This window comes from Carettochelys insculpta, chromosome 30 (assembly GCF_033958435.1).
Source record: "Carettochelys insculpta isolate YL-2023 chromosome 30, ASM3395843v1, whole genome shotgun sequence".
NCBI lineage: Eukaryota > Metazoa > Chordata > Testudines > Carettochelyidae > Carettochelys > Carettochelys insculpta.
Genome location: NC_134166.1, coordinates 14,056,580 through 14,077,887, shown reverse-complemented (window position 1 = coordinate 14,077,887; position 21,308 = coordinate 14,056,580). Strand labels below are relative to the sequence as shown.

At 61.6% G+C, this 21,308-nt stretch overlaps 2 protein-coding genes across 4 annotated transcripts; both read right to left on the bottom strand.

Annotated features, from left to right (window-relative positions):
• Positions 1-8,252: 8,252 nt before the first annotated feature.
• On the bottom strand, positions 8,253-12,594 carry LOC142003698 (protein BTG3-like). 3 transcript variants are annotated; one of them, XM_074980856.1, is made up of 5 exons: positions 12,553-12,594; positions 10,280-10,471; positions 9,889-10,026; positions 9,236-9,434; positions 8,253-8,821 (listed from the first exon to the last, which is right to left on the bottom strand). In XM_074980856.1, the coding sequence occupies exons 2-5, from the start codon at positions 10,450-10,452 to the stop codon at positions 8,633-8,635; spliced, it is 699 nt and encodes a 232-aa protein (XP_074836957.1). In that variant the 5' UTR covers positions 10,453-10,471; positions 12,553-12,594; the 3' UTR covers positions 8,253-8,632. The 3 variants fall into 3 exon arrangements, with proteins under 3 accessions (XP_074836957.1, XP_074836958.1, XP_074836955.1); XM_074980857.1 differs by having other exon boundaries at positions 12,531-12,557; XM_074980854.1 differs by lacking the exon at positions 12,553-12,594 and having other exon boundaries at positions 10,280-10,833.
• A 684-nt stretch (positions 12,595-13,278) lies between these two features.
• Positions 13,279-21,029, bottom strand: SPACA6 (sperm acrosome associated 6). The gene is made up of 8 exons (XM_074981488.1): positions 20,940-21,029; positions 19,673-19,901; positions 16,514-16,582; positions 14,993-15,070; positions 14,570-14,679; positions 14,059-14,215; positions 13,609-13,822; positions 13,279-13,380 (listed from the first exon to the last, which is right to left on the bottom strand). Exons 1-8 carry the CDS (start codon positions 21,027-21,029, stop codon positions 13,347-13,349), a joined length of 981 nt encoding a protein of 326 aa, XP_074837589.1. The 3' UTR covers positions 13,279-13,346.
• Between the last annotated feature and the right edge of the window lie 279 nt (positions 21,030-21,308).

Genomic DNA, 21,308 nt, shown 5'->3' with positions numbered 1-21,308 from the left:
CCTTGAGGGGTGTGAGACACTCGCTCCGCAGAGGCATTGCTGCCCCCCCGACTCTGTAAACTGATCTCTGAGCATTTGGGCCCCCCTGAGGAGCTGGTCTGTGGGGCGGAGTCGGCCCAATCCGAGGACACCCTGTTGGCACCACCCGCCTTGGCCGCCAGCCCCTCTGGCTTCTGGGACTCCAGCCAGGTGACTCAATGACCCCCTGGCCTGCTTGACCTGTCTGGGGACTTGGGGCACTGGGCTGATCTATGCCCCTTCTGCCCACAGTGATAACAGCCCGGGTCTTGCTGTGTCCCTCGGGCCGGCTGCTCTGTCCAGGCTCTGGCTGGCCCTCTGGCGAGTGGGTGGCCAGCCCCTCTTTCCTGGGCTCGCCCAAGAGGAGTTCCCCTCTGTCATACAGCCAGGAACTGGTCTCTCTGAGATTCATGGTCTCTCCGGGACTCCCTCTCTCTCTGGGACTCCCTTTTTTTGTGGGGCTCACTTTCATACATGGCCCGGCTGTTTGTGAAGTCATCTGACAGCTTTTCTGCACTGTGTGGGTCCCCGGGTGTCCGGTCCACGAGCCACACCCTCAGGTCAGGTAAGCACATCTCGTAGAATCGCTCCAGGACCATCAGCTTGACCAGGTCCATTGCGGACTAGACTCCCACCCCGAACACCCACTTCTGGTAGTATTGCACCAGGCGGGAGGCTGCATCTACATAGGTTTCCTCTGGCTTCTTCAGTGCCTCCTGGAACTTCTTCTTGTACATCTCTGGAGTCAGCCCGAACTTATGCAGCAGGGCCTGTTTGACCCGTTCATAGTCCCCAGGCTGCAGCCCCTCCAGCTGGCTGAGCACCACTGCGGCCTTCTGGCCCAGCAAGGGGGTGAGGTGTCGGAGCCATTTGGCTGGAGGAACCTCATGCAACTTGCCGGCTCACTCAAAGGCAGTAAGGAACTCGTCCATGTCCCCTGGGTCCTGACACTGGGCCAGCATGCGTGTCTCCAAGTGAAGGGCCACCCCGAGCCGCCTGGCCCTCTCCCTGCGTACCGCAGCTGGGGCCTCTTGGCATCTCGCCTCCGCCATGGCCCACTTGTGCTCCTGCTCTCGCTCTCTCTCCTCCCGCTGTCTCTTTTGTAGCTGGCGCTTGTGCTCACACTCTCTTTCCCGCTCCTGGCACTCATGTTCCCTCTGCGGTTCCTGGGCTTCCAGTTCCTTTAATTGCACCTCAAGCTCTAGCCGTCGCAGCTTTGCGGCGGGGGACTCTGCCTGTGATGGACCACCGCTAGCTGAGCGCAACCTGGTGGGCTCCGCGTCTGTCTGACGGCGTCGAGCCCTCGCTCCTGTCTGAGAAGCCAAAACGCTCCCAGGGGGTGACCGGCCACTACCTGCTGGGACAGGCTCTGGCCCCCCGGATCGGTCATTCTCTTCCAGCTGTGCAATCAGCTGGGCCTTGGTCGCCTTCCCCACGGTCAGGCCCCTGTCTCTGCACAGCCCCGCTAGCTCTGCCTTCAGGAGTCGGGTATAATCCATCTCCCCGCTGTCTCCCGGGGTATCCACTCACCAGCAGCAGCTGCAGGAATCACTGTTCCTCCTCTGGCTCTTGTGAGGCTCCTTCCTTCTCCTGCGCTCAGTCAGCCACCGCTGGGAGCTCATCTGTGGGTGCAGTGCATCCCACTCCTGACACCAGTGTGATGGGGTTTAGGGGTCCCCATGCACTGCACCCCATTTGCACCCAGGAGTGACTTTTACTTAGCAGGTAGAACAGGAAGTTTATTAGGTGACAGAGGCCCAGTTTTTTTACAGAAGAGTTAGTGCAGCAGTCACAGACAGTTATTCCAACCCGTCCTGGGGAGAGGAGCCTGAGGGGTGCCCCTCTGGGGTGTAGCTTCCCCCCTCGCCCGGCTGGCTGCCTTCCAGCTCCCTCTCCCCTCCAGCTTTTAACTGGTGCCCCAGAATTAAACCCAGCTCGGCTCCTCCCTCCTCGTTTGTTCAGGGATGAGGTGTTACCTGCCAGCCTAGGTTATAGCCCCAGGGTCATCCTTAGCTCCTGAGAGCTGCTCTGCCTGTCTCACACACATGCAGCCTGAGTCTCACACATGCACCCCCCCACCCCACCCACTCCATCACAACTGTTCAGGAAGGGCAGGCAGGGGAGAAAAGGAGGAGGAGTTGCGCTGTATGTGAGGGAGCAGTATGAGTGCTCAGAGCTCCAGTACATGGAGGGAGAAAAGCCAGTCTAGAGTCTTTGGCTTAACCTCAGAGGTGGCACCAATACAGGCGACGTTGTGGTTGGTGTCTGCTGTAGACAGCCAGATCAGGGAGATGAGGTAGACAAGGATTTATTCAGACAACTGAGAGAAGGTTCCAGATCACAGGCCCTGGGTCTCAAGGGAGACTTTAATCATCCAGATGTTAGTTGGGAGACCAACACAGCAGCTCACAGCCCACCCCGGAATATTTCGGAGAACATTGGGGATAACTTCCTGGTACAAGCGCTGAAGGAACCGACCAGGGGCCATGCGCAGCCTGACCTGCTGCTCACAAACAGGGAAGCGCTAGTAGGAGAAATAGACGTAGGTGGTAACCTGGGCTGCAGTGACCATGAGGTGGTAGGTTTCAGGATCCTGACAAGAGGCAGAAAGGTGACCAGTAACATACAGACCCTTGATCTCAGAAGAGCAGCCGTCCACTCCCTGGCTGCGTCTCCACTTCCCCTCCCTTTTGGAAGGGTGGTAGCCAATGGTCAGGTGAAATACCAACTATGCCCCTGTTTTCATCCGAGATTTCAACTGCTAGGACAGAGTCCCTTCGCAGTGGGCAGCCGGGTCAGGCTGATGGATGCCCCAGGGTCCTAAACACCCAAGACTTTTGCTGCTAGGACAGAGTTCCCTTACAGTGGGCAGCCAGGGTTGGCTGACGGGCACCCCAAGAGCCTGCTTCATGGAGGCAGCACAACTCAATGCTGGCTCTCAGTACGTTTCACCGGTGACCAGGCTGTTACAGCTGAAATGCAGCTGGGTTCTTTCTTTGTGTTCGGTTTGCACAGTAACAGGAGGAGTCAGGTTACCACTTAATCAATTACTTTGTTTATTTAACTAACGTGTTAAGCTCTTGTGGTTACAATGTTACTTTGTTTATTTAACTAACGAGTTAAGCTCTTGTGGCTACAACGTTACAAGGGTTATACTTTGATTACAAATAGCTAGCATACACTTTAATTCATAGATCTATACTTGTTAAATGCGCGCAAAAGCAAAAGGTAAAATACATACAGGTCTTATTCTCACTCCTGCATTACCAGCGTGGCTTGGCCAGCCTTCTCTCAATCCCTTGGGAAGGTGTCTTTTTCCCTTTTTTTGAGGAGGTGGGTGTCCCCTGGGACCTTGGGAGACAATAACCCTCCTGTCCAGCAGGAACAGATAATTGGAGCTCAGAAAGGGGTCTGCCAGACCCTCCTTTTATACCTCTTGGGTCACATACGCGTCTTCCTTATCTAAGGGTGCCAGCTGAATTAAATCGCCCCATGAGGCTGGTTCTCACGGGGAGTTCAAGGGCTTAGTTAGCACCTGTGAGGTGGAGACAATTTAACAATTTAGGGCATTTTTTTCTTAATGGGCCAGAGATTCCTCGTCTGGGACCAGGTGGGCATATTAATCACCGGTATCACCGGTACCAGTCAAGGGCAGCCCCAGGCCCTGGAGGTTGGTTGTTCTTTGTTGGTTGGTTTCGGCCCATTCAGGGTCAGTCTGGCTCTTGCTCTGGAGCATCAAAGACTTGTGCTGGGCAATAAGCCCATCTGCGCTCTCCCGCATTTCAAGAGAGGGCCGTTCCTTTTAACCCTTTCGTGCCTGAAGCACCTAAAGGAAGCAAGATGGAGTATAGCAAAAGGTCGGTGGGGGGGCTCTGTCCGGCTACAAAGGGGTATGTAAATACAGTAGATCAGAAATGCTAATGAGGCGCTGATATGAATATTCAGTGCCTCATTTGCATAACGACAGCCACCTGGCACGTAGAAAGTGGTGCTTTTGAATTGAAAACGAGCCAGGCGGACGGGGTTCCTTCAAAAGGAAGCTGCAGTTTCAAGAGCACTCGTCTTCCCCAAAGCAATTGCAGACGTCGCCTCCGCCGCTCCCATTGGCTGCGATTCCTGGCCCATAGGAGCGGCAGGGCTGGATCCTGCAGGCAAGTGCTGTTAGCAGGGGTGGGCCTGGCTCCGGTCGGGCGGGAGGGGAAATGGCCATGCACAGAGCCACTCCCACTCCCCAGCTGTGCCAGGCAGTGCTGCAGCAGGCAGGGGCTTTAGTGGCTGCATCCCAGGGCCCCAGGCTAATGGGAACTGCCTTGTCCCAGTGCCTGGGGCTGCCCCTAAACCAGCTTCCATAATCTGGCCTTGGTAGGGCCCTGCCTGGAGCTGGGGGTGTGGAGGGTTGCGAGGAGACTGCTGGGGCTGGGAGGCAGGCGGCATCTGACCCAAGTTACAGTGCAAGCTCCCCTGTCTGCATTATGTCCCCCCGCCAACCTCAAGAGTTGCTGCCTCTGCCTCACAGTCCAGCCAAAGTTCAAGATCACGGAGGTCTGGCTGGTCCTCTGCATTTACTAGCTAGACCCTCCAGCCCAGCCCATATCTGACAGGTGAGCGAGCCTGCGTCCGCCAGCCTGGTGACCCTAAACGATGCCAGGGCCGATGTCTCTTTGGGCACCTGTTAATCCTGCTGGCGGGAGCAGCTCACACCCAGGACTGCCCCCTCAGGGCAGCTGGTCAGACAGAGGGCAGCCCCCCTCCCCTGCACTAGTGGTGAGGGGCGAGAAATACCTTTCCCTAAGCCAGCGGCAAACGTGAACTCCTGAGTCACTGTAATGGTCCAGGGGGGTCACAGCTGGGCCCTGGGGATGCTCCAGTCTCACCTTGGCACCCAAACATCTGACAACAGTCGCTCAGACTGGCAGATAACACCGCAGCAGGGTGCTCTGGCTCCTGAAAGACCCCTCACGTCCCCAGGTCAGTCAGGACTCTAGATCAACCCCCAGACCTGGTGGGCAGCCAGCTCTAGAGTTAACCACAGCCAGGGCCCCTTCACACTCCCACCCCAATGGGCCTGCACCTCCCCCCCGCAGCCACAGGGAGCCAAACGAGGCCCCACTGCCCGTCAGCTGGGAGCTGTGATTCAGTTCTGCCCTCCATGGAAGCTCAGTGTCCAGGCCAATTCCCTTGCTGGCTAACAGAGGAAAGGGGTGGCCAGCAGCCCACGGACCATGCAGGAGACAGCTCTCTGCAACGTCCCTTTTAATAACTGCACTGCAGCTACGATTCCCTGGGCCACTTCCCCATGGCCCAGCACCAGCTTCACCCATCCCTCAGGGCCTTGGCCCGGGGGGAGCCACCAGCCAACCAGGAGCACCATCTGCTTTCCACAGCTCTAGCAAGGAACAGCTCTTGCTCTGGCCCTGCAGCAATTCTTGGGCTGGCCAGCTGCGTTTCCTGTAAGCCAAGGGCTTGGGTGGCTGCCCAGGAGCGATTCAGGTGTTGCCCAGCTGATTAGCAGAGCTCCCACAGCCGACATGTTTCTACTGGTGGTGCATGTCCGCACAGGTGTTTGTGCACATAACAAAATTTATTCCACCCATGGAATATGGGAACACTGCTGCCAGCCCTGATTGGCTGGTTCCGTCACAGCTATGCAACCTGGAGGCCCTCTCTACTGCCCTTTACTGGGGTGGGATGTGGTAGGATCAGAAGGCTTCTAGCAGGGCGCCTCAGGGCCTCTTGTGCCCCATCACATGCACGCGAGAACAAGGCACGTAACTGCCCAGGAGAGTCAACTGGTTTCAGTCCCCAAGACCCACTTGCATGTTTAACAACCACTTTGCTCTGCACAGATGTGCATGTGAACCAGCCTGGCCCGAGCTGGCGCCTGCTCTGCCAGGGTCACCCAGTTCTTCTTTGGGGGGGTAGCTGTTCCCCTACACCTCCCATGGGAGAATTTTTAGCAGCATCCAGCTGGCTGTGCCCGGAGCTCCACAGCCTTTGCTCTGCACCAGCCCGTGCCTGGACCCACACCAAGTGCAGGGGAACGACAAAGTCCCCCTGAGACGACACTCCCTGTTCCTCCCCAGGGGACCCTCGTCCAACCCAAGGAGCCAGCCCGGTCACCTCCTTCCCAGTTGCCTGCAGCCACCACACCCAGCAAACGCGCCAGCCCAGGGCAGCGGCTCCACCAGGCTTTGGTGGAATACGATGCAGCAACCTGGCACTGAGCCTCTGATCCGTCTTCTGCTCCACTGAGACAGCACCAATCCTGGACTCCCATCCGGAGCCCCCGCATCTGCAGGGCACTGCTGGGCCACCCCCCGTGTCTCCACGTGCCGTCTTCACAGCACCAGGCAAATAACTTGCTCCCCTCCCCAGCCAGGCCTGGCCCCATATTTCCTGTCCAGCACTGGCTGCTCTGAAGGGGCGCACCTGAGAAATCTCTTCCCCAGGGTGGGCCAGAGACACCCCGACCAAGTCACCAGTGCCCCCACCCCCAGGCAGAGCACTTCACGGGTCCCCAGTTTGGGGTGAGAGGCCACGTTGGCTCCCAGCGCCTGTCTCCAGCCGGTGGGAAAATGAGAAACTCAGAAAACCCAGCAGCTGATTTTCACTGATACCCCACAGCGAGAGCCCTGGAGCCCAGCAGGTTAGTTGGCCAGACTGCTGGGTCATAGTGGGTTTTTTTTCTGGGGTTGATTCAAACTGATTTGTGATTGTATCCAATTGTCACTGAGTCAGACTTTTGGGGCTGTGTATTTTGAGCTCCAGGGGATGTTCTTCATCAGTTATTCATCATATTTAGTGGTAACGCAAGGAACCTGCAGGCCAGGGCCCTGCAGGATTAGCTAAAGCAAGTTTGTTGGCGTAGGCGCAAGGTTTGACGTAGAGAAACGGCCTCCGGTTGCTCTTTGGCTTTGGGGAATGTGGGAAGATGTTTAGGCCCTGGCTGGAGCAGACCAGTCATCGCAGGATGTACTGCAGAACGTGGAGGCTGCAAATAAGGCCAAAGGTAACAGTATGGGGAAGGAACTAATAATGGGAACGTGTAGGACTAGCTGTGGTCATCTATTAGCTGACCGAGGACCCGAACCCTGAGATTTAGTAGGGGGAGGAAATAAGATGTGAACATTGTACAGGTTGAACCTTTCTCGTCTGGCCATGTCTCATCCGCAACATCCATCATCCCGCAGGAGTTTACTCAGCCGGACGACCCCTTATCCTGGGTGTGGCCAAGTTCCCCACGGTCATAAGAAGTTGGTTTGCAGACACCAGTCCTGGCTCTCCTGTTCGGTGCTGGGCTGGGAATTCCCTCCAGGCTCTGGCCAGGCAGGGCCCATGTGGCCCTCTGACTCCCTCCTGTGGCCACCTCTGGAGGTGCCTCAGCTCTGGCCCTGTCTCATCTGTTCATGGTTCCAAAAGTATTTTTACTTGGGACTTTTTCAGGGCAAGAGGGGGCAGGGGGTCCTGGGAGGACAGGGGGAAGTTACCTGCCCAAGATCCCAGAGCAGACCCTGAAATAAAACCCAGGAATCCAGACTCCCCTCCCCTCCTCCCTGGCTCTAACCACTAAGGCCTGTTCCCTTTCCAGACCTGGGGATAGAACCTAGGAGTCCTGACCCCCACCCCACCCCACCCGCGCTGAAACCACAACCTGCCCAGGCACAGTCACAACACACTCGGGGTAGCCAGGTCAGTTGTTACATGAATAATCACTCAGCCCCTGTGCCCCAGGGCCGGTCGGCCTCAGCCCCACACACACACAGTCCGACAGCCCCACAGAAATCTCTTTATTTGGCACTTGTGCATTTTTATAGAAAAAAGGATTTTTTCTAATCTACCCCAGGTATAAAAGCCTTTATAAATAGGTCGCCATTAGCGCCCCAACAGCTCTTGGCATCTATAAATTAATCCCTCGGGTCTCTATTTACAGCATATATATTAAAATTATTAGAATAATCCTTTTCCTGGCCTGATACTGCCTGGAAAAAGCCTTTATAAAGTGCCCCTGTGTTTGTTTCGCTACAGCAGCAGTCAGAGGTAGGTGAGTGTCATCATCATCCCAGTTCTGCAGGTGGGGAAACTGAGGCACACACTGGTTGGTTCTGTGCGCACACTTGGGTTTTTTTGTTTGGCCAGAAGCTGGTTAGAAGCTCAGATAATGGAACCCAGGAGTCCGGGCTCCCCAGCGTCCCGTCCCCCCCCCCCCCAACCACTAGACCCCACTCCCCTCCTAGAGCTGTGAAGAGAACCCAGGTGTCCTGGCTTCTGGGCTCTTTTTCCCTACCATACGAAGGGAGCTGTGCCTGTGTGAACAGTCCTGTAGAACACCAAGACTTGAGTGGCTCTGCCCCATGGCCAGGGGCAGCACCCCATGCACAAGAAGAGGGGCCCCTGACCCTTCAAGATGTCAGCTGGGACGGGGAGAGGACAATCACAGCTTCCATCCAGCCTGGCTCACTGCATGGCCCCCAGGCGGTGCTGTTTGCACTGCAGGAAGTGGCTGTGATGAGTTCCATCCAGTCTCAGCTTCGGGATGTGTTGAAAATCGTTGGGATAAAAAGCTGGGGGCAGAAGGGAGAGGGGCCGGGGTCTCTCCCCTCTCCCTGCCCCGCCCCTAAGCCTTGGCAGCCCGGTGGGTGAGGCGCCGTAGCCGGTCCGGGTTGGGTCTCTTGGCCAGCGAGGGCTTTGCTCCAACGCTGACGTAGTAGAAAGTGAGGGGCTGGTAGGCTGGGATGTAGCTGACCAGGCGCTGGGCAGTGCAGGGGACCCACACAGGGGCTGGGACGTAAAATAATTCAGTGACCTGCAGGGAAAAAAAAGGGACCTCAGCAGGTGTTTGAAATATCCAGGAACCCCTCGCTTGATACTGAGATGCAGCTACCTCTGGGGTGGGCCGCGGGGCTGTTTATACAGGGGCCTCTTGCTCAGTGCTTAAGGTCGGCCACCTCCGGAGCATTCACCCCAGCTGCAGGGCACATCTTGGGGGTGGAATCTGGAGCCTTTCTCCAGGGGTACCAGCTCCAAGCCCAAGGGGACGGGCTGGCTGGCCCAGTGGGGAGCTCTAGGTCCCTTTGGCTCAGTCGTTCAGCAGCCCCATTCACTGGTGAGTTTGTTGGGTCTCTGCCCCATTCCCAGCAGGGACAGGGACCCCTTCCCCCATACACACCTCAGGCACCTGCTGGCCCACGGGGACCCAGCCCCCCAATTCCCACATCACCTGTTTGCCAGGCTCCTGTGGCACAGCTCTGCTGGGCACTGGGGCCAGGGCGGGGCCAGGCCGGGTTGGTCCCTCATCCTCCGAGGAGCTGTCCGATGGTGACTCTGAGTGATAGTCCGACGTCTCGGGCTCCGGGGTTCTTTTGTCACCAGCCCCGGCCGAGGGGCTCACCGTGAAGTATTGGCTGTTCTCCCCGAGTCTGCGGGGGAAGAGGGTTTGAGAAACGGGGACTACAGCTCCATTAGCCTGCCATGGTCCCCACACCCCCCCCACAAGCCAACCAGCTCCCTCCACTCTGGCACTGGATCAGAACCAGTGCCTCCCGGTGGGGACAGGTCCCGTGCCCCATTCCCTGGCCCCGTGAGCCAGCCACCTGCCTGCCTTGGGGCTGGATGGGAGCCAGCACCCGAGACAGGTGTGGGGCAGGGAACAGTGCCTGGGGAGCGCTGGGAGCCCAGGACACTAAAGCATCACCCGCAGCAGGAGAGAACCCAGAGCCCTGGCTCACTGGGCCAAGCTGTGAGCAATTGTCCAGCCGCTGCAGCGGTAGTCAGGCTTTTATCCCCTAAGGGACAGGCCCAGCAGAGGTGCTGAGAGCAGGGGCAGATCCCAGCCAGAGGGAGCGGGTGAGGCAGGGCAGGAGGAGCACGGACCTGCAGCAAACCTCCCCGGGGTCGATCCAGAGCGCCAGCTCCTGCGGCAGCGCCAGCTCCGAGTATTCCAGCCCGCAGCCCGCACAGGCCTGCAGCAGCGACTCGTCCACCCGCTGCCTGCAGTTGATGCGGATACACCTGGAGGCGGGGAGGGCGGGGGGGTCAGAACGCCAACTGCCCCATGAAACACCCCGCCCCCCCCAGCAGACGGCTGCCCCACCGAGAGCCATGCAAAACAGCTCCCTTCCCGGCCACCTGCACGGTGACCCCTGGGCACAACTGCAGCCTCCCTGCCCACCCTGGACAAAGCTACCAGCAATGGCCATGCCCCCTGCAACAACCCCCCTTCCTCTCCAGCACCTGCTACCTGCGCCACCCCTCCCGGCCGTACCTGTACGCCTGCCCCTTGGCGGGGTTCTCGGGATACCAGTGCTGGCTGTACCTCTCCCGCAGGATGGCAGCCAGGTGCTCCCCAAACTGCTCCATGCGGCCCTCGTCCAGCTGGCCGTGCCGGTTCGCCAGGCGCGACAGGAACCGAGCGCCCGTCTCCACCTCCTCTTTCATGGCGCGGGCAGGGCTCCTCCTGTGGGGGGCCGGGAGCCCAGTGAGCTGGTGCAGGGGGCAGAGCAGGGGGATGGGTAACAGAGCCAGGGGAGCTCTGGGCAGTGAGGGGTTAAAACCACTGCAGGAGGCAGGATGGTCCCTGGGGGGCTGGACGAGGGGAGGGGGAGGGGCTTTGTGGGGCTGACACCAAAGGGTGACATCACCACGAAACAGGAAACAACGACAAGATTGCAGTCCTGTTACATCACCCCCGACCTGCCCGGCTGGGCTCAGACCCACAGCCTGCCTGGCACCTGCCCCAGCCGACCCCCACCGGGGACCAGCACCCTGGGATCCTGCCTTCATAGGTCCCCTGCCCTGGGGCTCCACAACCTGCGATCCCCCCAGCTAGACTCAGCCCATTTCCTGGCACAGCCACCCCCGCCTCATGTCTCCACCCCCAACCTACCCAGGATGTTGCAAGAAGGTTGCCACAGTCGCCTGCTCTGGAAACCCAGGGCTGAAGGAGGGGGTGAGGGCCTCCCCGCACACCCGTCACACACAGGCGGAGAGGGTAATCAGAGTGACAGACACCCCCCAGGGAAACAGAGACGCACACAGTCAGACAGGCGCCCACACCCAGGCAGAGAAGGAAAGACACCCCAGAGAAACACACACGGCCAAGCACCCCCCATCAAACACACGCAGTCAGGCAGGCCCCAACACACAGCTGGGGGGAAGGACACCCCTGGAGAAAGCAGCACACCTCCAAGTGCCCAAAGGCACAGTCAGGGAATGAGACAGACCCGGACTGCCCCCAGCAGGTGTCAGGTGACCCCATGCCAAGGACCACATCAAGTCAGGGGTGGGGGCTCTTAGTTAAGGGGAGGCCCTGAAGTCACACCACTGGAGACAAGGCCACAGAGAAGCAGCCTGGACCAGGTGGGTATGGATGTGGCTGTGCCAAGGCTGAAGATGTGTTAATTAGCTGGAGTTAACTGGCAATCACCTACAGTTTCTCTCTCAGGTGTACAGCCACCCCAGGCTCACCAACCCGGGTGCCCAGAGACCCACAACCAGATACACCCAATGTCATGTAGATCCACAACCGGGCACACACACACACCAGCCACAAGGCTACCATCATGCAAACAAACAGTCACACACACAGCCACGTGGTCTGAGGTACCCAACCCCCACCCCAGGAGGGGAATCCTGGCCCCAGCCTGGGAGAACCCCATCCCCCATCCCTTCCTCTCCCCCAGCCCCAGACCCAGTGCCCGACCGGGGATGGGGTGAAGGTGCCAGACCTGTGTCTGTGACCAGGACTGGGGCAAGGGAAGGGTCAATTTCATCAGTCCCCCCCAAACAACAGCTGGGAGGGGTGGGGGCACCTTGCTCCCCACATGGGCTGGTTCATCCTCTGGGTCGGGGTGGGGGGAGATCTGGCCTGGACACCTGGGTTCTGAACCTGCACATACCCCAGCTGCCCTCTCCCATGGGGGACATGCGCTTCTCCCCCGCCCCCTGCGTCACAGCCTCTTTCCTCACTTCGGACTGTTTGGAAACATTTCCTGATCTCCGGGAAATCCCACTCGTTCAGTCCCGTCAGCCCTTCCTCCCAGCCCCGCCTCTGCCCCCAGCGCCCCAGCCCCCGCCCTGTCCCCCAGCGCCCCAAAACCCTCCCCTTCCCTGTCCCCCAGGGCCCCCCAGCTCCACTCCTGCCCCAGCGCCCCATAACCCTCCCCTTCCCCGCCCCAGCGCCCCGTGACCGTTCCTTGCTCTATCCCCAGCGCCCCACAGCCCCTCTACCATACCTTCCTCTCCTCTCGTCTCAGCCCACACCCCCTTTTCTGCCCCCAGCACCCCAAAGCCCTCCGTCCCCACAGCCTTCTCCCTCCCCATGGGCCACACAGGGGGACGGTGTGTACCGCGCCCGGAGGAAATGGCAGGCAGGGGAGGCACCCATGGGAAAAGGAAGAAAGCGCGGCCAGAGGGGGGGTGAGACCCCAACAGCTGAGCCCCGCTTCGGCGCGAGGGGGGTGATCGGACCCCCCGCAACCGATCCTCCTCTGCCCCCCCGCCCCCGCGCCCCTCACCGCGCTGCGGGCCCGGACGCACCGTGCGCTGCGCTCAGCTCCCAGACCACGCGGATCTGTTTGCCCCAAGCCGGGCTCCGCCGGGAGCAAGGGGATTCCCCGCCTCGCCTGACGTCACTGCCCATATAAGGAGATCCGGGGGCCCTTCCCCCCCTGTACACACTCGCCAGGGGCACTAGAGGGCGGCAGCCAGTCGAGGGGCGGGGCAAGCGGGAAGGAGAGACGCAGAGGGAGAGTCCCCCAAAATCACAGCCGTGTCCCCTCCCCGCACCTGTTCCACTGGGGTCCCCCTGCCCCCAGCCCGGCCCGGCCCTGCAGACAGCCCCTGGACAGCCTGACCTCCGGGGACCCCCCACACCCCCTGTGCCATCCTGAGTGGCCCCCCCGCCCCCCCAGCACAACTACCCCTGGGCCTGCCCCGGGAACGCCCCCCGCCCAGCCCCCAACTCCACCAGGGTAGCAAACCAGCCCTGCAAGCCAGGGACCCCTCCCCTGGCTTGCCCTGCAGCACAGGGCCCCCAGGGCCACCCCGGGGGCGTTAAGGCTGGCCTCGACCACCAGGGAACACCCCCCCCCAGAGGACTGCTCCCACATCCCACCTTAAATACCAGGGAATTCCCTCCAGCCTGCCCCTGCAGCCCAACACCCGCACCCTCAGCGGTGTATCAGCCCAGCCATGACTGCCAAGGACCATCCCCCGCCCCCCGCCCCCCCACACACTCCCAGCTCTAGCTGGCAAGTGAGTTTATTGGGAGAGGAGATTTAATGCTGCAAATCCCAGGGTGTGGCAGGAGACAAGGGTCCCAGACGGGTTCATCAGGGCCGGCCCCTAGCCCAGCAGCAGAGACCCCTGTGGGGAGAGAGAGCATGGATGGAGGGGGCTGGGCCCCAGAAGGGCAGTGGGGCCTCTGGGGTCTGGGCAGGGTTCCCAGCAGGGTGGGAAGTGCAGGGCCCCAAGGGTGTGGGAGAAGGAGGAAATGGTGACCTGGGGAACTCCCTGCTGCGTGGGTGGACCCGTGGGGTGGGGAGAGTCCCAGTCTCATGGCACTGATTGGGGTGTGGGGAGTTCCATGCTCACCCCAGCAGCAGGGTGCTCAGCATGGCACTCAGCGCCAGTCCCACCATCAGCAGCACCACGCTTCTCTTCTGCAGTGAGTTGGGGTCTGCCAGCAGTTCCGAGAGCTGGGGGATGTGGTGCCCCACCCCACCGGCCCCCTGCCCTGCTGGGGACTGCAGGATGGCCTGGAACATGTCCTGCAGATCCGTCTCCGCCCCCTGGCTGCTGGAGGTCACTGCGGGGACAGAGAACCCAGGAGTCCTGACTCCCAGACCCTCCCACTCCAATCACTAGACCCCACTGCCCTCCTAGAGCTGGGAAGAGAACCCAGGAGTCCTGGCTCCCAGACCTCCCCTCCTCCCCCACTCCAACCACTAGACCCCACTGCCCTCCTAGAGCTGGGAAGAGAACCCAGGAGTCCTGGCTCCCAGCCCCACTACTGTAACCACTCAACCCCATGCCCCTCCTTACCATTGAGGTAGAAGTACTTGCGGGCTAGCACATCGTCCTCGTGGGTGAGCTGGCAGGCATAGGTGCCGTGGTGCGAGAGCCGCGTGGGGCGGAGGATGAGGGAAGAGCCGGCCCCCAGGTGCAGGTCCCGGAAGAGGGAGAGATCTCGGGTCCGGAGCTGAGGGGAACAGGAGCTGATGCAGGGCGTGGGCACTGGGGAACTGAACTCAGGGCCGGGGGCAGAGCCAGGAGGCTCAGCTGCTTCCAAGGCTGCCACTAGGTGAGTCGGGCACCAGGGGAATGGAGCGTGGGCAGACGGACAGACAGAGAGACGGATGGACACCCTCCTCCATTCCAGTCTGGCCCAGCCATAAACATTTCTTCCTTTCCCCAACCCCAAGGTGCCCCTATGCCTCCCTGCTCCCCTAAGAGGCATTACAATGCAAAACACACTCACACCCCGGCAGGGCTGGGGGACCCCGGGGCTGTGGGTTGGGGTGAGGGGCACCGGCGTGGAAGGGGGGAAGCTCACACTCACGTCCCTGACAAACTTCCAGCTGATCCGCACGTCGGGTGGGGTCTGGAACTGGACCCTACATTTCAGGGCTGTCCTGTTGCCCTCCTTCTTCCACACCTCCTCCACTGGCAGAGCAAAATGGGGGGGTGAATCCGAGTGGAGGGTGCAGACACCTCTGGAGTGGGGCAGGAGGGATTGGTTATACTGGGACCCCGCCTTTCAGGGAATCCCTGCTTCAGGGCTGAGATGCAGCCACCTCTGGGGTGGGTTATATGGGGAGTTCTGTGCTCAGCTGAAAGCACAGGAGAGATCTGTGGGGCTTGAATAGAAATCCTGGGCTGGGTTAGGCCCACACTCCCGAGTTCCTGGCCACACGGCCAGGACACCCTGCAGCACAGCACCCCTACAGCCACATGGGAATCGGGGTGCAGCACATACCTGGGCAGTCCAGTGGGAGTTGACACTCCACTATGCTGCATGAGGTGCATTTGTAAACTTCGGCCCCTTTCTGGTACCCTGTTGAGAACGGTAAAGTGGGCAGGAGAGCCCAGGGTTGGACTGGGGGGGGTGGCGAGTTGTGAATGAGGGGCACTGGCAGAGCTGGGGAGAGCCCTGGGCTGGGGGGGCTGCAGGTCAGGAGTGAGGGGCACTGGGGGCTATGGGTCGGGAGAGAGGGGTATCAGGGGCACTGGAGCTTGGGCGGCAGGAGGCTGTGGGTCAGGAGTGACAATCAGGGCTGGGCTGGGGGGTTGTGGGTTGGGAGTGAGGGGCACTGGCACGGGGAGGAGGGGGAGCCCAGGGCTCGGCTGTGGGGCTGAGGGTCAGGCGTGAGGGGCACCAGGAAGCGGGGGATGAGGGCTGGAGGGGGGCTGCGGGTCAGATGTGAGGGGCATCGGGAGGGGGGTGCCCAGGGCTGGGCTGGGGGAGTGTGGGTCAGGTGTGAGGGGCACCAGGGGCGGGGTACCCAGGGCTGGGCTGGGGGAGTGTGAGTCAGGTAAGGGGGCACCAGGAGGCGGGAGCCCAGGGCTGGACTGGGGGGCTGCAGACCAGGCGTGAGGGGCACCAGGAGGGGGGGCGAGGGCTGGGGAGGGGGGCTGCGGGCCAGGCGTGAGGGGCACCGGGGGGGGGGCAAGGGCTGGGGAGGGGGGCTGCGGGTCAGGCGTGAGGGGCACCAGGAGGGGGGCACCCAGGCTGGGCTGGGGGGCTGTGGGTCAGGCGTGAGGGGCACCAGGAGGGGGGCGCCCAGGCTGGGCTGGGGGGCTGTGGGTCAGGCGTGAGGGGCACCAGGAGGGGGGCACCCAGGCTGGGCTGGGGGGCTGCGGGTCAGGCATGAGGGGCACCAGGAGGGGGGGCAAGGGCTGGGGAGGGGGGCTGCAGGCCAGGCATGAGGGGCACCGGAGGGGGGGCAAGGGCTGGAGAGGGGGGCTGCGGGGCAGGCGTGAGGGACACCAGGAGGGGGGTGCCGAGGCTGGGCTGGGAAGCTGCGGGCCAGATGTGAAGAGCACCAGGAGGGGGGTGCCCAGGGCTGGGCTGGGGGGCGGGCCAGGCGTGAGGGGCACCAGGAGGGGGGGCAAGCGCTGGGCAGGGGGGCTGCGGGCCAGGCGTGAGGGGCACCGGCAGAGCTGGGGGAGGAGCAATCCAGGCAGGCGTCAGGCCTCACCGCACGGCGGGACACAGGCAGGAGCTGCGGGGGAGCACAAGGGGAGCCCAGGTCAGGGCCATACCCCAGCGTCACACCCAGTAGTGCTGGAGAAGCTCCTGGCCACCTCTAGGGGGCACTGGGCCGGTCTGGATGCAGCAGGGATGGGTGGCGGGGGGAGGAGCCTGGGGGCCCCATGCTAGGTCAAGGGTTGGGTGAGCCATGGGGACCCAACCCCCTTCCCTCCCTTGCTCCAGGAGAGGGGTGTGGGGGGCTATGCATATGGGGGGGGTCACACCAGCCCGTCGGCCCCAGCTCACCTGGGGGCAGTTGAGCCAACTCCGGCTGGATCTGCGCTGCAGCCTCCGGGATGGCCACCTGGTAGGGAACTGGGGGCGCAGAGCGGGTCAGAACCAGGCCCCCTCCTACCCCTCCCTTAGCCTTGGCTCTGCCTCATCCACCCCTCCCCTCACCTTGGCTCCTTCCCCTCCCACCTCCCCCCACCTCACCTCCTTCCACTGCCTTTCTAGCCCCCCAACATCACCTTCTGCCTCCCCTTTTCCAGTCACTTCCATGGCTCCCCCAGCATCTTTCCCCTCCCCGGCTCCTTCCCTAGGGCCCCGACAGACCCTGACCCACCCTTGGCCACTGCCCTCTCCTCTAGGGAGAAGATGACATCGGAGAAGGTGTCCTTCAGCTTATCCATCTCCACTGCACCTGAGGGGGGCACTGGTGAGGGGACAGGCTCTGCCCAGGGGGTCCAGCCCACTAGGGAGTCAGGGACAGAGCTGGGCAGAGGAATTGAAGATGATGGAGCTGGATGGAGGGAAAGAGGGGGGATGATGGAGCCAGGGATGGATATTGGGGAAGGGGGGGATGACAGAGCCGGGGATAGATGTTGGGGAAGCGGGGGGATGACAGAGCCGGGGATGGATGATGGGGAAGAGGCGGGGATGACGGAGCCAGGGATGGATGGAGGGGAAGAGGGGGGATGAGGGAGCCAGGGATGGATATTGGGGAAGATGGCGGGATGACAGAGCCAGGTATGGATATTGGGGAAGAGGGGGGGATGATGGAGCTGGGGATGGATGGAGGGGAAGAAGAGGGAATAACAGAGCCGGAGAAGGATGGAGGGGAAGGGGGGGGGATGACGGAGCCAGGGATGGATGGAGGGGAAGAAGAGGGAATAACAGAGCCGGAGAAGGATGGAGGGGAAGGGGGGGGATGACGGAGCCAGGGATGGATGGAGAAGTGGGAGGGATGACGGAACCGGGGTGCACGGCCAGAGAACAGCTGACCCGGGTGTGGCGAGGGATGGAACTGAGGGGTGTCTGGAGGAGGGTAGAGCCAGGAATGGCACAAGGGCAGCAGAGTCTGGGGGGTGATGTGGAAGGGCTGGGCGGCCAGACAGGTGGACAAGACGGGGGACACTGAGGAGGAGAAGGGCTGGACAGACGGACAGAAGAGGGGACAGAAGACAGAGGGACAGACAGCACTGAGGAGGAGGGCTGGACAGACGGACAGACAGGAGGGGCGGCAGGAGCAGATGGACAGAAGGCAGGAGCTGTGTGGGTGAAGGGGGGGGCAGGCCTGGGCCCAGTGCCAGGCTGCCGGGCCCCACTCACCCACCACCAGCTGGGTGTGGGGCTGGAAGGCAGCCTGCAGGGCGCCCAGGCAGGCTGTGTGCCGGCTGGCATGGCCCAGGAAGAGCTGGCAGATGCGCAGGCGCTGCTCGGCAGTGGAGAAGCAGTAGAGGCAGCCAGGGACTGAGAGGGCCAGAAGAAGGCACAGGCAAAGGGGCAGCAGCAGCTGGGAAGCCGCAGGCATCGCCCAGCCCAGGGGCCATGGAACCCGACCCGACATCACAATGGAGAGGGCAGGGCAACAAGCTGGCCACACCCACCCCAGAAGTGGCTGCATCTCTGCATGGGGAGAGGGGTCCCCTGTATGACCGGCTGCCTGCATCTCTGCAGGGGGCAAGAGGTGCCAGTACAACCAGCTGCCAGCTCCACCCCAGAGATGGCTGCATCTCTGCATGGGGTGAGGGGTCCCTGTATAATCAGCTGCCTGCCTCACCCCAGAGGTGGCTGCACTGCAGCGCCAGATGAGGAGTCCCTGCATACCCAGCGCTGGAGGAAGGCAGCTCGGGGCGATGGAAGAAGGTGGGGGGAGCTGTCGGCCTCAGACATCTGTCTCCATGGAAACCAGACAGCCCGGCATGAAGCTGAGAATTAATATGTCCCTTAAACAGAGGGGGGCCAGGCGGATCAGTGCATCAAAGGAATGAGAAGCCCTCCTCCCCCCAGCGCTGCCGGTGCCCCTCACTCCCGACCCGCAGCCCCTGCCAGCACAGCCCTGGGCTCCCCGCTCCCACCTTCTGCAGGTCTGCAGGAGCTGGGGGATGCGGGTCGGGAGTGGGGGGCGCCGCATACAATTATTTCTCCAGGGTAGTGACCTTAGACAAGGAGACAGGAGTGCAGTGGTTACAGCAGCAGAGGAGGGGCACTGGGCCATCTCCTGGGTTCTCTCCCAAGCTCTGGGAGGGGTGGGGGGGTCTAGTGGTTGCAGGGGGGAGGGGAACCCAGATTCTGGGGCCCTCACAGTCCGTGGCTGCAAATGACAAGGGACCTCCCCGTCCTGCCTGGCTCACGGGGGCTCCTGCTGCTTGGTTCAGGGGTTCAGCCGTTTGATGGTGTCTCTGGGAGCAGGAGCGTTAAAGGCACAGAGACACCTGTCAAACCTGCTCCCGCCGAGGTTGGGACAAGGGGTTCAGCTTCCTGTCCTCCCAGGCCTGTTGTCTCAGCCAGGACTCCACGAGACCCCACCACAGTCAGGGCCCAGTTGTGCCACCGTACACCTGAGGAAACTGAGGCACGGGGCAGCAACATGATGTGCCCAGAGTAGCACAAGGCATCTAGGGGAGTCATGCATTCTAACCCGGGGTGGGGCTGGGAGCCAGGGGGCTGTAGCAGTTCAGGTGTCGTGGGGGGGGGAAGGAGGTCCTCCATGTCCCTATCATTAAACCTGCCCCACCCTGTGGCAATGGGCTGAGACCTGCCCTGCTGGCATGTGCTGCGTTGGGCCAGTCGCTCAGTTCCCAAGAGCCTCACCTGTGACTCTGTGCTGCCCTCACAGGTTAAGGGTCTCAGGGACAGAGACGGCCGCCAGGAGAGAGGCAGAGCGAGCGGGGGAGAGCACAGGCCTCCCCAAGTCCCATTCCCCCAGCTGGAGCAGATAAGAGAGCGGGCGTCAAGGTTAGAGTGGGAGAAAGCACCCAGGATGTGGGCTGTGCGGATAGGGAGGAGCCTGGGCTGCTGCTAGCCTGGGTGGCCAGGGATGTGGGATGGATTTTAATGCCCCTCAATCCTGACCCCCCCACACACCACTTACCCCCCTCTGAGCTCCCCCAGCTCTGCCAATGTGCCCGTAACTATGATCCTCACCCCACTGCTAGCTCCCGCCCTGTTCCCCCCACTCACCTCTGGGGTCCTTCCACGATCCTCTTTGCTCTCCATCTTTTTGCTGGCGGCCCCAGTTGGGGGAGCCAGGGGCAGGTGCCCCAGGCCAGGGGTCGGAGGCCTGTTCTCCTATCTCACTGGGACCCCATCCTGACCCAGGCGACCTTGCCCCATGTGGAGGAGGGGAATCGGCAGATTTTGGTGCCCAAACGAATCCCAGCCGGGGGACTGAAATGAGCTGCTTCGGGGCCTCAGTGAAATGCAGGTTTTACCCGCGGGGGGTGATGGGGGGCTCGGTCACAGTGCGGTGACCCAGAATGGAGGCGAATCCCAATGGGCCATGGGAAAAAGCCACTAGTCTGGAGCTTCTGGGCCAGCAAGGGTGGTTGGGAAGGTGGATTGGCCATGGGCTGGGCCTGGGAAGGCCAGCAGCCCACCTGCAAGGGGCTCCTGGGAAGGGCTGGGGATGCGTGGGGAATTAGCGGCTCTCCCCAGCCCTGGCCAGTAACTGAGAGGCAACTCTGGCTGCTGGCTGCCACCAGAGGCTGTGGGCTGGCTCTGCGCCTGGGGGCCCAGGAGGGGAGGGGTCCCCAAATCCCAGGGATACGGGACCTTTCCCACAGCCCGGTTGGTGGCCCCATTTTAAGGCCAGCTCAGGGGAACAGAACCACCCCAAAGTACCCCAGAAACAACCCCACTCGCCCCTCTCACCAGACCCCCAATATCTCCCCAACTCCCCAGGCCCCTTGCTGCTCCCTTGAATCCCCAGTTTCCTTGCCTGGGCCCCAAGTGTCCCTGGGCCTGACCTGCATTTTCTGCAGGGTTGGAGCTTCAGCCAGCTTCCCCCCCCCCGCCCACGATGTCTGTCAGCTCCCAGCAGATGCCAAAAAAGTAGTGGGGCTGGCCCAGATCCAGCCTCAGGGATGGGGAGAGCTGGCAGGGTTGGGAGGCAGAGAATGGAGCACAGGGAAGAGGCTGCCTGGCCCCAGATTGGAGGGTGGGGGGAGCCACAGCAATGTGGTTCAGCAGCCCTGTGTGTGAACTGAGTCTGCCAGGTCTCAGCCCAGTTCCCAGCCGACCTCCCCACCCTGCAGGTGAGAGATGGACAGGCCATTGGGACTCAGCACCCCCCATGGGGCAGGGAAACCTGTGCAGGGTCTCAGTGGGCGGCTGAGCCAGTAAGTAGCACTGGTACCCTCTGTCTGTCCAGCCCATACTCCAGGACCAGCCAGCCTCCACCCGGGGCCAGGAGCCAAGGGGCGCGGGGGAAGGAGCCCATTGTACTTACCTGCTCCTCTTCACGATGGAGGGGCTGAATACAGGCAGCATCCACGGTACCAGAGCCTGTAAGTGCCACCCATGGGAGGACCCCCAACATCCCCACCCTGTAACCCCCTGCAACAGCCCAATATCCCACACACCCCCATATCCCTCCAACCACTGCAACAGCACCCCCACTTGCACATCCCCCCAGCCTGTAACCCCCTGCAACAGCCCAATATCCCACACCCCCGCCTGTATCTCTCCAACAGCCCCCCGAATCCCCCCAACCTGTAACCCCCTGCAACAGCCCAATATCCCACACCCCCGCCTGTATCTCTCCAACAGCCCCCCGAATCCCCCCAACCTGTAACCCCCTGCAACAGCCCAATATCCC

Coding starts and splice junctions, on each gene's coding strand:
- LOC142003698 (XM_074980854.1), bottom strand. CDS start 10,797: ATGAAGGCAGGATCCCAGGGTGCTGGTCCCCGGTGGGGGTCGGCTGGG. Junction 10,027..10,279: donor GCCAAGGGGCAGGCGTACAG/GTACGGCCGGGA, acceptor CCCCGCCTCCAG/GTGTATCCGCATCAACTGCA. Junction 8,822..9,235: donor CACAGGAGCCTGGCAAACAG/GTGATGTGGGAA, acceptor TTTTCCCTGCAG/GTCACTGAATTATTTTACGT.
- SPACA6 (XM_074981488.1), bottom strand. CDS start 21,029: ATGTTGGGGGTCCTCCCATGGGTGGCACTTACAGGCTCTGGTACCGTG. Junction 19,902..20,939: donor TCCATCGTGAAGAGGAGCAG/GTAAGTACAATG, acceptor CATTTCACTGAG/GCCCCGAAGCAGCTCATTTC. Junction 13,823..14,058: donor CAAGTACTTCTACCTCAATG/GTAAGGAGGGGC, acceptor CTGTCCCCGCAG/TGACCTCCAGCAGCCAGGGG.